Genomic DNA, 16,045 nt, shown 5'->3' with positions numbered 1-16,045 from the left:
TGAGTTGGTGTTTGATATGGACCCCAAATATCAATATGTAATAGTTCAAAAATGCCAGTAGTGATGTGAGTTTTAAGTGGAAAGGGCAATCTGGATTGTCTTGCCATGGGACATATAGGACAGCAGAAAGGTTGTTTAGAGGAGAAGTTTACTGGTATAGAAGATATATTTTTCATTTTCACAAAGGGTACATGTCCAAGTCTATAATGCCACAACAAATCCACACTATCATTTGGAAAGAAATTAGAAATGAAAGAGCTGCCAGCAACATTGTCTTTACTACCAACAAAAGAAGTGTTTATTGCATTTGAATGAGATTTACATGAGAGGAGTGTACATTGTACTGTATCACTGGATAGAGGAAAGGGATGAGATTTTTGTAAGCAGTTTGAGCAAAGGAAGTAAAGGCCATCATGCATCTTACCAATTTCCAGAGGCCTCTTCATTGAAGGGGCCTGCAAGAAACAAGAAGTGTTAGAAAAATAGACAGTACATTGAAGATGTTTTGCAAGAGAATTGATGGAGATTAAATTGTACTTGAAGGAAGGAGCATATAATACCCCTGACAGGATGATTTTAGGTGTAAGGTGTACATTGCCAACCATAGTGATTTTGACTCTATATCCATTTGGCAATCTGACTAACATAGGATAAGGTAAATTAACTGTATTCACAAGGTTATTTTTATTAAAAGTCATGTGATGGGAAGCTCCTGAGTCTAGAATCCATAGGTCAGTCCTTGTTTTGAAACACTCACATGAAAGTTTAATATAATCAGGAGAAAAAGAACAAGCAAAACCACCTGCAAAGTTCACAGATCCACACACTCCATCATTTTGAAACTGATTCAACAGATGAGAAACCTGATCATATTGTTCCTTGGTGATACTGACATTCTCATTTCCTTGAGGATCATTACAAGAGGATGAGCTTGACTCCTTTGTCTGCCCACTAGCATCTCCATCACAGGGTAGTCTTACAGAGTTTGCTGATGCACCCCTTCCTCTATTGTTATGCCTTGGATTTGGATATGTGTTTTGGACTGTGTTCCTTGGATTGTGCTGATCACGAATAGAACCATTTGTGTCATTAGATGGATAATCATGCAACTTGTAACATTTAGCTCTAACATGTCCTGGCCTTCTACAGAAATCACAAAAAGGCCTTCCTCTTGGTGCTGTGTTGGAGGTGGAAAAGTTCGTTTGGAAACTTCTCCCTCCTGAATTTGATGAAACTGCAGCTAAAGTGCTACTCTCAGTAAACAACTAATTACTTGGCTTAAACTCTCGTTGTTTTTCCTCCTGCACTAGTAAAGCAAAAGCTTGTGCCAAAGATGGTAAGGGATTCATCATCAAAATACTTCCCCTAATCGTAGTATATACCACATTCAAACCCATCAGAAATTGAATCAAACGTCTGTCTTGCTCTGCTTTCTGGTTATTGGCTTTAGCTCCCCACACACACACACAACTACACTGACTTGAAATACATAGACTGTTTAATTCCTCCCAAAGTTTCTTCATACGAGTGTAATAGGCTGTGATGTCAAGAATACCTTGATTAAGATCATTTCTTTCTTTCTGAGTTTGATACAATTTTGCTCCATTGGCTTGATCATATCGATCCTCCAGTTCTGTCCACAGCTCCAGAGCATCATTGACATATTCAACACTACCAGCAATATCTCGATCTAGAGAATTAAGAATCCATGAAGTAACCATATCATCGCACCTCACCCATTGACGATAGCTGGAATGGTTTACCTCTGGTCTCTTACACTCACCATTGATGAACACTAGCTTGTTCTTCACTGACAAGGAACGAAGCACACTATGACGCTATGAATGAAAACCAGTACCATTGAAGGGAACTGGTACAAGCACTGCTCCAGGATTATCTGAGGGATGAATGTAGAAGTAACTCCCTGCATCAATCACAGATGTAGGAGGAACACTGTCCAATCCAGTGCTCGTAGAAGCAAAATTTACCATTTATGTCGCAAAAAAAAATAGCAAGATCTGCAGAAGATGAAATATGACGAACTGATACTCAAATTGAAGACGAAAGAAGCAAGAAAAATCAGAAATGTTCCTGCTCTGATACCATGTTAAAGTTGAAGAAAGATGAAACCTCCATTGATGAGAGCTTGGTTAGAGAAGAGGGGTTTAGAGAAGAAGCATTGAAAATGTGAATCGATTTTCATTGAATTAAGAAAAACTGAAAGCAGTACAGTGTTTATATAACAAACACAACAAACTTTGTAACTAACTTTCTGAATCTAACTAACTAATTAATTGAACCACTAATTAACTACACTAACAGCTAACTAACTACATTAACAGCGTAGTGTAATTACTAATTTAACCTCAATAAATAGTGTTTTTGAACGATAACTTATATGTAAACTTTATATAACACCTTTGTATTGTTAAATTATCCACAAAATCTACATAATTCACATATAATGTGCGGCTATGCGCTATCTGATGCAGAGTTTTTTAACACTATAAAATCGACAACTGCATTTACGCTTGCAACAATATTTTAGATTATTACTTTCAATAGTTGGTTCAGTAATAAATGATAAGCCGCTTCGTGAACATACTTTCTTTTGTTCTATATGTAAGAAAAAATTATTATCATACAAGTATTATATATAATTTAGATAAATATTATGAAGGATGAATACGGAATAAGGATATAAGGGATTGAATGGAAGGGATGAGGATACAATCAATGTGAAATGTTATTAGTAGAGCTTGCTAAAAGTGAATGCTTAGGAATATATTCTATTCTTGGAACAACATACACGCTTCCCTTCACTCCATAGGGCCTTTCCTTAGAAGAAATTTATTTTCTAAGAAAAAATATTTGATCAACCAAATATGAAAAATATTGGAAAGGAATTGTTTCCGTAGTACCAAACACACAAAATCACCAAAAGCTTCAACTTTCAAGCCTTCATTTATAAAATAAAAAATTTCTGGCAAGAACTGATACCCTGAAATCTTCAACAATCGACGCCTTCTTAAATAAATTCATGAGCAAAATTAAATACAACATTGATTACTACATTAATCAATAAACTTGAGGGAAATATGAAAAACCAGTTCCCCAACAAACTTCCAGCCCAAACTATCTTCTATTAATATGCCAACAATAATGACCAAGTGCTAATCAAAAATCACAAAGGGGTAAAAAGAAAGTAGCCAAAAAAGAACTCCAAGACCAAAACTGGAAAACCTTGAAACTAATATCTTTTACCAAGAATTATTCCCAGGATCACTGAAACTAGAGCAACCCCCAGAATAAATTTCAGGGGCAGGGCAGAAGATCCTTCAATGTGTTGAACTTGTGGTTCACTGGAGGATGGTTGAGTTGAAGAGACTTCGGACTTCTTCTTGCTCTTTCGCTTTGTTGGTGTAGAGAGCATTTGTCCAATATCCCTTGATTTCACCTCTACCTCATCCTTTTGATCATTACTACTGCCACCAATATCCTGGAATTTTAAATTAAAAGCAATTGAAAATCATTGGTCTTTCGAGCTGTTTCACGATCATTATGTTCACATTAATTATATAATTTGCATTGCTCTCATCCTTGATAATTTTACGCATGCATTCTTCTAAAAGACGAAAAATATAAGAGGATAAGATGTCCTCGTTCATTTAGTTACTTATTAGTTATTACAGTGTTCTTTCTTCTAATGGTTAAGCATGTGGAAGAATTCTGATGGTAAGAGTAGACTCAGCTGAAAAGATAAGGAAGTGATAGAATCAAAAAAATGCAGATTCCGTTCATAGCCAGCAAATATGGTTCATGAAAGAAACTAACCTTCTGCTTCAATTTCTCCTCAAGTTCCTTGACTTGGTTTTGTAGTACTACTACTTCCTTGCTTTTGGCTTGCAGCTCCTCTGATGAACTCTTCAAAGTAGCCTCATGCTCCAATCCCTTATTGGACATAGCTTCTTTCTGTGTTGTTGACATTTCAAATATGAATTAGTAACCTAGCTTGAAAAGTAAATTGTTTAATTTCCATACTGTAGTAGAAGAGTAAAAATCAGAAACATTTAAATTACTGGGATGGCAATATAATATTTGAAAAATGCTACTAACACGCATCTGGCTAATAATATATGTTCTAGAAAATGTTAACTTGGTTGTACATTTAACTGTATAGAAATTACATTACCTCTTCTTTTACTTGTGCTTCAGCACTGCCTAAGTGATCTTCAAGCTCCTTGATGCGGCTTTCCAACTGAGACTTCTGATGAATCTCAGCCTGGAAAACTTCTAATTGACTTTTCAGAGAAGCTTCACTTGACTTGATTGCTTTCAACTGTTCTTCAAGATGTGCTATGACATTTTGATGTTCCTTCTTAGAGGTTTGATGTGTTTCGTTAAGCAAGTTGTTTTCCTCCAAAATGGATGATAACTGTAAACAGTAAATATTTTTAGAATAGTGAGTTATCAGATGTAAATACATGCACCTGAAGTAATTGCCTAGTAGTATAAATGATACCATTTCAAAGAGTAGCCAGGCACTAACCTGAAGTTGTAGCTTCTGCCCCTCGGAAGTAAGCTGCTCTTTTAAGTTGTCTATAACCTTGTTTGAAGATTTAAGCTCTTCAACTGCTTCATTCTTCTCGGCAAATGCAGCTGAAACTTTGGCTTCTAAATCATTGAGTTTAGAGTCATTTGAGGACATTTCTCCCTTCAGCTTTATGTTCTCTTGAGTTAGTCCTTCTTTCTCCTTTTCAAGCTCGGTATACTTCCCTTTCAGCTCTTCAACAACACTTTCAAGATGACGCAAATTCTTATGGCTTTGCTCTAGTTCCATTTTTTGATTTTCAGCCAGAGTAGCTGTTTCATGAGTCTGCTCTTCATATGTTTTCACCAGAGCTTCAAAAGAGTGTAGCTTATCCATTAATTCTTTACCTTCAGACTCTTTCTGGGTTAGGTTTTGAATGGCTTCGTGCATCTTTGCCTCTGTTTCTGATATGCGGGCTTCAGTTGCCGATTGAAGTTCAGAGGCTCTGGAATGTTGTTCTGTCAGTTCTGTGATGGTGTTCATATGAGAAACTAGTTGTTGAACACTGTCCTCCTTTTCTTCATGGGCTGAGCTTAACAGTTCTTCAAGATCACTCACCCTGTTCTTAAGAAGCATATTTGTCTCCATTAATTGTTGGTTTTCAGATAAAATGTCCGCAGCTTTATCTTCTGCCTCCAATATTTTCTTTTTTAGGCCCTCATTGTCAGTTTCAGATGAAGCCAGTTTCACCAACACCTGGTCAAGTTCTTCCTTCACAGCTGAAAAGCTTTCGGCAGATTTACCAATCTGCTCCTCATAACTCTTTAGCTGATCTTCAAGAGCCTTCAGTTTCTCATTCAATGTTTGTGCCTCTGAATCTCTGGTAACAAACTTGCCAGATGCGTCTTCGAGTTTGAGCTCGTAATCCGTTTTCAGAGTATCATGCAATGACTCAAGCTCTATGCTTCGAGCTGTTGCTTGCTCCAAAACTCTTCCTTGTCGCTCTAACTGCTCTTCTGCTGACTTGAGCTTCTCCATCACCTCACTCTCTCTCAACCCAGTAGCATTTAGATCATTCTCAATACCTTCCAGTCTTTGTTGTGTGGAATTCAATTCATTACGCAGGATCTCAAGCAAGCCTTCCGTTTCAGCTAGTTTTTCAATTGAGTTCCTGTACACATCCTCTAAGTTTTTCTTATCCTCTGTCACACTGTTGAGACATTGACTCAATTCCTTCTCCTTCTCCTTGGTCTCTGCCAGAACAACCTCCAGGCTTGATGATTTTGTTTGGAATATCACTACTTCTGCTTCAAGCTCAGATGCCCTGTCAGAGTGCTTCTTAGATTCTTCTTCTGCAGTCGCACATTTCTTCTCCAATATGCTTATTTGTTCTTCAAGCTCCTGAATCCTATATTTCTCCGTTTCGAGCAATAGCTCCAAATCACTCGCCTTTTTGCTAGTTTCCTCTACTTTAGAGTGTGATACCAGCATCAAGTCCTCTAGTTCACGGCTACGTTGATCTGTGGTATTGGCCCGATCTTCATGCTCAGCGCACTTGTCAGCAACACTTCTAAGCTCTGCTTCAAGTTCTAAATTACGAGCACTTGATTTGACCAACTCAGAATCCAAATGAGCTATCTTCTCCTCGTACTCCTGCAACCTAGTATCCAGCTGTTTCCTTTCTTCCAGGGTCTTCTCAAGGTTGGCCTGTACTTCAGAAACTTTCCCGGAGAACTCGTCTTGTTCCCTCTTGTAGACATCCTCTAAGTTTCTCTTCTCTTCAGTCACATTGCTTAGGGATTGACTCAATTCACTCTCCTTCTCCTTGGTCTCTTTAAGGGCAGCCTCAAGGCTTGATAATTTTGCTTGGAATGTCTCTACTTCTGCTTCAAGCTCAGATGCCCTGTCAGAATGCTTCTTGGATTCTGCTTCTGCCGCCACACCTTTCTTCTCTAATGTGCTTATTTGTTCTTCAAGCTCCTGAATCCTATGCTTCTCTGTTTCAAGCAATTGCTCCAAATCACTCACCTTTTTGCCAGATTCCTCTACTTTCGAGTGAGATACCAGCATCAAATCCTCTAATTCACGGCTGCGTTGATCAGTGGTGTTGGCCCGACCTTCATGCTCAGCACACTTGTCAGCAACACTTTTAAGCTCAGCTTCAAGTTCTAAATTACGAGCAGTTGATTTGACCAACTCAGAATCCAAATGAGCTATCTTCTCCTCATACTCCTGCAATCTGGTATCCAGCTGTTTTCTTTCTTCCAGGGTCTTCTCAAGGGTGGCACTTAGTTCAGAAACTTTCTCTGAGAACTCTTCTAGTTCCCTCTTCGTATCATTGCTCTTCAGTTCCACCAGATTTATTTGCTGTTCTAGCTCCACATTCCTCTCTTCAGCTGCAGCACAGCGATTCTCCATTTCTTTAAGCTGCGATTTTGCTTCTTCTATAGCAGCATTGGATATTTGTAGCATGTCTTCGAGCTCAACTTTTTTCTGGTTGGCAGTAGTTATGGCATTTGACGATTCAAGGTGAACCTCTTCCAATGATTTCAGCTTCTGTTCCAGCTCCGCACTGTTTGCTAAAGCTTGAGAAAGAAGAGAATCAGCATTGCTGAATTTATCATCTGAAAGCTGCAATTTCACCTCTAGATCACTACATAATTCCTTCATCTGGACCACACTATTGTTTAGCTCGGCTACAGCAGCTTCAAGAGCTCCCTTTTCTGTAGATAATTTGGCCAGCTCCTCCTGTGACTCTGAGAGTTGTGTTTCCTGGCTTTTCAGTTTACCCTCAATCTGTTCCTTTAAACCTACTTCCTCCTGAAGTTTCAACTTTATGCCTTCCAACTCAGATACCTTAGCCTGAAGATCTTCTTTAGTGGATGATATTAAAAGCTCAAGAGACGAAATATTCTCCTTCACCTGAGATTCAGAAGCTTTTCTCGTGTTAAGCTCTTGGCTTAATTCATCTATAAGAGCTTCTTTTGATGCAAGTTTACTCTCAATATCTTGCACTTGTGATTTTGAGGTCTCTAACTCTCCTTGAACTTTAGAAAGCTCTGAAGCTGTATTCACGAGTGCTTCTTCAACCTTCTGGTTTTCAGCAATCTTCACATTTAGGCTCTTGAGTTCTTCTTGTAAAGAAGCCATCTGGTCTTCAACTTCTTTTGCATTCTGTTTCGACAACTCCAGCAATCTTTCAAAATCCAAGGCCTTCTTTGTCTCTGATTCTGCAAGTGAGCCACTTTGTTTGTGCAACTCCTCAAACTTTTGAGCCTCACCTGCGGAAGCCAGCAGCTCTTGTTCAAGCTCTTCCATCTTCTTCTTTGAGCTTTCAAACTCGAGACCAAGTCTGTCAAAGGCCTCCTTAACATTAACATGCTCCTTGTTATTCAATTCTTGAGCTTGCAACGCCTCTTGCAAAGCATTAAGCTCAGTGCTATATCTATTTTCTGCTTCTGCAATCTGCTCTTGCAATTTCTTGTGATCAAGTTCAAGGTCTTCAAATTTTCTTGCAGTTTCCTCCAGCTTCTCTTTTGTGAGCGACAATTCATCCTTTAACTTCACGTTTTGAGATTCAGTGTCTTTTAATGAACCAGCAACTCTTTCCAATTCAAGCTCAAGTTCTTTAGCCTTTTCTTCTGCTTCAAGATATTCTCTGCTAGAAGCTGAAATATTTGAACTGCGGTCCATTACAGACACTTTGCCCTCTGCATGAGAAGCTTCAGCTGCAGCATCTGAACCATCCTTTGATTCCAAAGCTTCCTTCTCTACTTTTATAAACTCTCCGTCAAAAGCAGACTCTTCGTGCTCCGTCTGACCTATCTCGCCATTGGACACCTGTAATAAGATGTAATCCAAACAGATGATGAGGAAGAAGAATAAGAATTTCTTAGCCAGTATATTCAAATATATTTTACCGAACTTTAAACCAGGTAAATTACAAAAATGATTTACTTGAAATTAAGCAAATTTTTCGCCATAGTTGATGTATTAAATGTGCAGTGAGTAGAAAAAACAAAGATTGTCATAGACTATTTATTTATCGCAACATATTTGACAAAAGTGCCGTAAATTCATGTTATCGTTTCCAGTGCCACCACTCCCTAGTTACATCTAAAACGTTGAATCCATAATCACTTTAAACCGAATTTCCTACCTTAGTTGGATTCTACACAATTGTGTTTTAAATCAAAAAGTTTTCTTGAAAAAAACTCCTATATATCTATCATTTTCTTAGGAAAGAAGTTTTGGACTTTTATAAAATAGAAGATCCTTTCTTCCCCTCCAATAGTATCGTAGTGTAGTTATTAAAAAGGTTTAGTAAGGAGAGGAGATTATTCTCTTGATAGTTTTTTTGTTTTTTATATTAATTTTCATATGTAGGTTAACTGGCCAAACTATATCAAAGATTTTATTTTTTTTATCAACTTTCGAGGTTTGCAATGATTAGCTTCTGTATAACTCCTACTATTCCAATCCCAACATATCAAAAAGGAATGCCAATAGATCAAGCAACTGACAGGATGTGTAGTTTGATTAATTGGAGGTTTCTGCTACTGAGATTCTAGACCTAACTCCTGATTCTCGCATTGACAAAAAGAAATAAACCAACATTTTGAAAATAAGATTGATCCATTTATTTTCTGGATATAAATATAAAATATCACCACAGTCATTGAAGAAAGTAAAGTAAAGAAGGCAAGTAACGAGCATAACCTTAATAAGATCTTCTTTGCCGCCCTCTATCTTTTCTGAAACCTGTACCACTGGTACATCTGTGGTTGCTGTCTCTGCTTCCATGTCAAAATAATTTCACCTTGTGAAGTTGTTCAAGTATCTGGATTGATGAAAACATCTAAGTTCGTAAGATAACGAACTAAAAAGTCTCCACTTAATTCACAATAACATTATTTTACTTCTCTAGTAACTTATTTAGCTGTATCAATATGTTACGTCAGTTACAAACTTTACAACTTAAAAGGGAAAGGAAGATAAGAAATAAACGTTAGCTGTATAGATTGGCGTATATAAAAAAATACTGGCACATAATTTCGTGTCCATGTTATACAAGTATTGCACGAATTGACTTTTTCAAGTATATTTTAAGAAGCAAAGGAAATTAAAGATAGGAACATAACATTGATTTGGACATAACTTATAGTTTATCCAAATCATAAAGTTCTTTTCAATAGCCGATAGCTCTCACATCACAACAATAATGCGACTTCTTCTCTTACTTATAAAATTTTTTGGAATTTTTCTTCTTTGCCTTCTATAATAAAATCAAAGAAAAGTGATTGAATTTTTTTTATTATTAGAAAAATAGAAAAGCAAAGAATAGCAAAGATAGATTTTCTGTTTCCGATTATCCTTTATCGGACAGGATAAAGAGAGAGTTAATGGTCATGAATCAAAAAGTGAAAGCAAAATAAAAGTGACACTGGCTCTACAGAAAAGAAAAAATTAACAGGTGACTAGTGAGGTTTGAGACTTGTCATCTTATCTTTTTGAAACTTTTATTATTATATAGTATAGTATTTATTTGAACTTTTCTTCAGGGACCCAACCACATGATAGCATTACTCTATCATAACGTGCACGAATTTTTAAGTGGGACAGATACTAAAACATCCTAAACATGGAAATTGGCATTTTCTTACTTCTTGTCATCATTTGTTGCTTATACCGTGGCTTCCCTGTAGGATGACAATTAATAATGGAGGTTATATTCCCAATAATTTCTCTCTTTTCACCTTAAATTGTCAAAACGGGATTACAATATGTTAAATACTAACAAAAGATTTATCCTTCTAACTACGGCCAATTTAGTAAAATGAAAAAGCACTAAAGTTAGGTAGGCCAGGTGAGGTTTCTTTTTTCCTTTAGTTAAAACTTACGAATATTCAAATCGTTTATATATTTATTATTGAAGCAATTTATCAACTTATATATAATTAAAAATAGTCTTAAGTGTACCACAAAGTAAATAACTATAGCAAAGACCACCGTCACAGACTCACCAACAATAATATTCTACCTATTTTCAGATGTGAAGTTATATTTTATTGTTTTGAAAAAAATAATATAATAGTAGCTTTAATATTATTTTCTTTTTGATAATATTTTCATTTTTATTTATAATTAATACTTGAATAGTTATACATTTTATTTAATGCTACATTTACAAGATAATAAAACATGATATGTTATAATATGGAGAAGTACTTATCTACATTCTAATAAACTTTATTGAGTATTATTCTTATTCTAATAAATCATATTTATTTATTACGATAAATTAAATCATTTGAAAGAAAAATAGTAATATTAATACAATTAATCTTAAAATACTAAAATATCACATTCAGCATTATACTCCTATTTACACACCCTACCAAACTTTACTTCGGATTCCACCTTTATTACTATTATTTTCTTCGAAATTAATAACCTTTTAGTGAATTTAATAAAACAAATTTTAAACTAATCGAGTCTTGAGCTTCACGGAGTCACAACTTTACAGTCAAAATAATGAGTTGAAAAGTAGAAACGGTTTCCGTAGTGTGACGAAGCAATTCAACGAAATTTGTTGAGCCAAGTGAAAACTACTACAGTATCTACTAAAATGAATACATGAGTGTTGTTAAGTTTGTTAGTCCTGCTTTTGTTTTTGTTAAAGAAAGAAATATATTTGATAACTTTTAATTTTTTAGTTAATGATAAGATTAGAAAATCTTTGTTTACTTTCTTAGTTTTGTTAAATTCAGACAAATAAATTAAAATTAATCGAATATTTAGGACGAAATCAAATGTAATTTGCGGATGGATATTCTTCATATTTCAAATCACACTGATTTTCAATTGAAAAAAAGATGGTTGTTGATGCGACAAAATGCAGGTTATATTCCGATCTCTCTGACGAAAACTACTGTTGAGCTAGCTAGCATTAGTAATCTAAAGGGAAAATGAAAGCAAAAAAACAAAATAAAAGGCGTGACTCGAGAGGCGAAAAAGCGCGTAAACAACGCAAGTAGAACAGCACAATGATTTTGTCACTGTCCTGTAGGTACGAATCGCAATTTTTACCATTTCTACATCACAGAAGGATCCACTACTGATCAACTACTATGAATATGATCAAATCCACCATCGATGTAACCTCTCAACCACAAATTGCCAAAAATTTAATGAGTTTTAATAATTTCTCCTTTGATTAACAAAAGTAAAACATAATTAGAAGATGTATCGCCAAGTAAGACGATCAAATTGGTTACGAAGAAGATGAAAATCAAATCATCACTTATGAACAAAGACGTGCTTCTAATAGTTTAACTTCTTCGAGATCATTGCAAAAGCACAGTCTAATCAACGATCCAAATCGAAATAAAATTTAAGACAGAGAAACACAAATCGAGATAACTAAATGATGAGAAGAATTCGAAGTTCAACCATCACAGAAAACTAAAAGGAGATGTTCGTATTAAATTCATCAATTTCGAAGCACAGAAATAAAACTATATAACTTCACAGATTCAAACATATAGACAATAATAACACACAAAAATATATAATAACAGAGAGATCGATCGATCGAGAAGAAAAGAAAAGAAAAACAGAGTAAATTATGAGTGCTTACCTGAGGGCGAGAGAGGATTTTGATTTGATTTTTAGGTGCTTTGCTTTTTTGGAGTTAAGCTTTTGTTTGTGTTTTGAAGTTGGAAAAAGTGTGAATCAAAGAGAGAGAGATGAGCAGAAATTGTTGGTATTTAGTAGCAGTAGAAAGGAAAGAGGGAGGAGAGAAGCTTTTCTTTCTTCTTCTTCTTTTTTTGGCTACTAGAAGAGGAGTGGGGGCCACTTAGAGTCGCTGTACTGTGGGGCAGGCCACTCGCAATTGGCGAATTGTTTTGTTCAAATGTTGCCCCTTCCCCGCTTTACCCCCATTTCCCACTCACCAACATTTGGTACATCAAAAATTGAGTGTTCGAGTCATAAGCACAAGAGAATCTTATTAAATTTGAGTTATTAGTACGAAGGCATAAGAGAATCTTATTTAATTTGAGTTATTAATATTTATTCAGAACATTTTTTTTAAATATAATTTAAATTTAATTGAAGTTTCAATATGGACGGACTCTATATATAGAATAAAAAAACATTTTCCACTCACTTCTCCTATTATTACAACTTCATCTATATTTGGACATTGTAGCTCTTCAACTTTAACAATTAACACCTTCCATCCTAATTTATACGACATTCTTTTTTTTATGCAACGATTATAAAAATTATAGAAATTTTCACTACTAGATTATTTTTATGTGTTTATGTAATAGTATTATATATGAGTCAATAAAGTATTTTAAATATTATTTCTAGTCAAACGCTATTGTATAAATTCACAATATGGGTAAATTATTCATTCAACGGACAATGAGAAAATTCAAAAGTGGTGGCTAAAATTCGTTTCTGATTTGTGATTTGTTTGTTTTACCATTTTATTTAGTAAATTAGATATTAGTATTATTGTCGTAAACCAATTAATTATATATGCAATTTGCACTCCTCATGCCTTTTCTTTTCGTCATTGAAAGAGTCATTCCTTCTTAGAAAAGTTGAAAAGAATGAGGTGAAGAGGTCGTTTTTTCATTATTAAAATGGGAATATTTTTGTAAAATAAAATGAAATAATAAGGTTAGTGTTGTCATTACATAAAGATTAAAACAAAGTTGTGTTTGTGGAGCTGATGTGGTGACGGTCCACTTGATGACCGACCAAACCGGCCTTACTAGCTAATCTTCTGTCCCAACGATGAAGACATTTCCCTTTTCCTTTTTGGTTTATCAATTCCTTTCGCCACCTACATTTCCTTTTATAAACTCGAAAATAATCAGTTTACTCTTTCTATCCTTCTCCACTTAAAATGTGATCAGATTTATTATGTAGGATTCAAAAATATGACATGGATCGCGAGTTTCCTCGACTTTTTCCACTTGAACAAAGTTTTGGGAGTGTTATGACTTTCGATTGAAAGAAAGAAATGTAATAGTCTTCTTTAATGTTATTATTATCTTTTTACGTAATCTAAAAATTAAGGAATTTATCACTTTTTTCACTTTAAACGAGTAAATTTAATTAAGGAAGGGTTTTTCTCTGCTTTAGACTCTTTTTTTCGCCTATTCAAGGCTCTACTTGTATATCCTTTTTCTCTATTTCAGGTATAAATTAAGTTAAATTTACAAAAAGAAATTATTGTTAACAATATTCAAATTCATAAATTCACTAAGAAATAGGTTGAAACCAATCTAAGACTTTTGAATACCTATTCATAATATTACATAAAATATGTCTATTGATTTCCATAATTTCTACCATTAAATAATTAAATTTGCCTCTCTATTTTTAGAATAACCTTTTCTACATTACGTTAGCAATAGAACACTTACGTAGTAAAATCTAAAGTCAAATATTACATAGTAATACCTTGAAATTTCGTAATATCCAACATATGAATTCATAGTACACATTCAAATTTGAGATCAAATTTACGTGGTGATATATCAATTACACTAGTTAGTAACATTCTAACAGAGAAGAGAGAAGAAAGTAGTTCGATGTCACGATCCAAAACAGGTCGTGAATGGCACCCACACTTACCTCCTTAGGTGGGCGAACTAACACATCTAAACCCCAACATATACCAATAGTTCAATTATAAATAATATAAATAATGCGGAAGCTCCAAAAGATACTAAGCAACCAATTTAATAAGTTTCTAAAGTTTAATACTTATCATCCCAAAATCTGATAGTCATCACATCAAGGACATCTAATCTCCAATACTAATTCTAAGAATATCGAATACACTAAAATAAAGAATAAAATGGTATGTGTCCAAAAGTATAGGACATCATGTCGTGACCGAGAGAATCCAACACGAGCTTGAATGGATAGCTCACCCTGTAACTTGATATGCGGGAGGCTGGCTAGAGCTGAGGGAAATCAGAAGTCATAGGTAAGTAGGGCTCAGTACGAGGCAACATGTACTGAGTAAGTATCATCGGTCAACCCAAAATAGTAACTAATATACAAAGAATAATAGTATGAACTCAACTATAGCACTTAACATGTGATAAGCAACAAACAACATGAACAAGTGTCAATAACAATGAAGTAAGCACGTATTAAGTCAATGGTATCAAGATCACACATGAGGACTCATGTCTCCAAACCAAACCATTTTGGGAGTTGAGTTCTTTGAGATTGAATATCTTCCATTAATTCAACATATTTTTCCTTTAATATTATCGTGTCGGAGCGTGACACTCCAATCCAAAAATATCGTGTCGGAACGTGACACTCCGATCCAAGAATACCGTGTCGGAATATGACACTCCGATCCAAGATTACCGTGTCGAAACGTGACACTCCGATCCAAGAATACCGTTAGTTTATTCTTTATTATCACCGCTTTCAATTCATTGTTATATTATTTTCATCAAGCCTTCTTTAATCAAGGCATCACTTCTATAGATAGGATTAGAGAATATAAATTCTACGGTCTCAGGATTTCAGACCAATCACAAACCACACAACCAAATCACACAATCACACAGTCAAGTACATAGAGAACTTCACAATATCATTCAAGGCATATCAATCACTATTAAGAGTTTACTATCAAATAGCATAAACCATAACCTACCTCCACCGAAGAATTGAAGTCAAGTAACTACTTCTCCAATGCCTTTCCTTTCCTTATTGCCTCCGAACCTTTCCAATCTATCAAGTATATATATAAACAATTTGTAAGTTAACGAGTCTATAAACACTCAGATTATTCTATATTTAGCCTAGACCCAAAAACTCACCTAATTATAAAATCAAATTCCTAAAGTTCAAACTAAGGGTAGGTCTTAGTTCCCCTAATTAACATAACTTTAATGAAATATAAATAATTTCATACACCTAATACTTAATTACCTATTTTAATATACTAAACTCAATTTATAAGAGGATGATACGCAGTTTAATTCAAGATTAAGCACTGGTTTCGAACCCTAGTGGCAAAACGTCTAACCCAATTTTACAACTTAGCAATTCTTCTCATCTAATACCTTCTTATCCAACCATAATTAATTTCATACTTCAATGTATAAAACTATAACATATAATAAGGTATAAAATATTTTAATGTCTAAAATTTTAAGTTACTGGTGCCAACCCAGTGGCAGTAAGCTTTTCCACCTGCACATACATACCTTAATCTTCCAATTTGTTTACACATTAATGATTAATGGCTGCCTAACTTTTTCAATCAACAATTTGTACTTAAACCTATATCGTAGCAATTTAGCATTCACCTGAACATTTATAGTTTTACAAGAACTAATATATTCTTTCCACCAATCTGCATGTTACGAATTTATAAAGAAACTTACCGCTAAACGAATCTACGCTTAATCTCTAATGTAGCTGCATAGGTAAGCCGTCTTTCTCAATGTTCTTCTTTTT

At 34.8% G+C, this 16,045-nt stretch overlaps 1 protein-coding gene across 1 annotated transcript; it reads right to left on the bottom strand.

The window, feature by feature from the left end:
* Window positions 1-3,009: 3,009 nt before the first annotated feature.
* Window positions 3,010-12,555, bottom strand: LOC101256605 (COP1-interactive protein 1). Its single transcript, XM_004243596.5, has 6 exons — window positions 12,171-12,555; window positions 9,251-9,371; window positions 4,550-8,371; window positions 4,193-4,435; window positions 3,835-3,972; window positions 3,010-3,499 (listed from the first exon to the last, which is right to left on the bottom strand). The coding sequence occupies exons 2-6, from the start codon at window positions 9,332-9,334 to the stop codon at window positions 3,251-3,253; spliced, it is 4,536 nt and encodes a 1,511-aa protein (XP_004243644.1). The 5' UTR covers window positions 9,335-9,371; window positions 12,171-12,555; the 3' UTR covers window positions 3,010-3,250.
* Between the last annotated feature and the right edge of the window lie 3,490 nt (window positions 12,556-16,045).

Source organism: Solanum lycopersicum, chromosome 7 (assembly GCF_036512215.1).
Source record: "Solanum lycopersicum chromosome 7, SLM_r2.1".
NCBI classification, from domain to species: domain Eukaryota; kingdom Viridiplantae; phylum Streptophyta; class Magnoliopsida; order Solanales; family Solanaceae; genus Solanum; species Solanum lycopersicum.
The sequence above is the reverse complement of the archived record's forward strand: the minus strand, read 5'-3'. Positions and strand labels throughout refer to the sequence as shown.

Excerpts from the sequence above, each read along its gene's own strand:
- LOC101256605 (XM_004243596.5), bottom strand. The coding sequence starts at position 9,334 with ATGGAAGCAGAGACAGCAACCACAGATGTACCAGTGGTACAGGTTTCA. Across the intron at positions 8,372-9,250 it reads GCAAAGAAGATCTTATTAAG|GTGTCCAATGGCGAGATAGG; the intron begins GTTATGCTCGTT and ends ATCTTATTACAG. Across the intron at positions 3,973-4,192 it reads AAGCACAAGTAAAAGAAGAG|AAAGAAGCTATGTCCAATAA; the intron begins GTAATGTAATTT and ends TCAACAACACAG.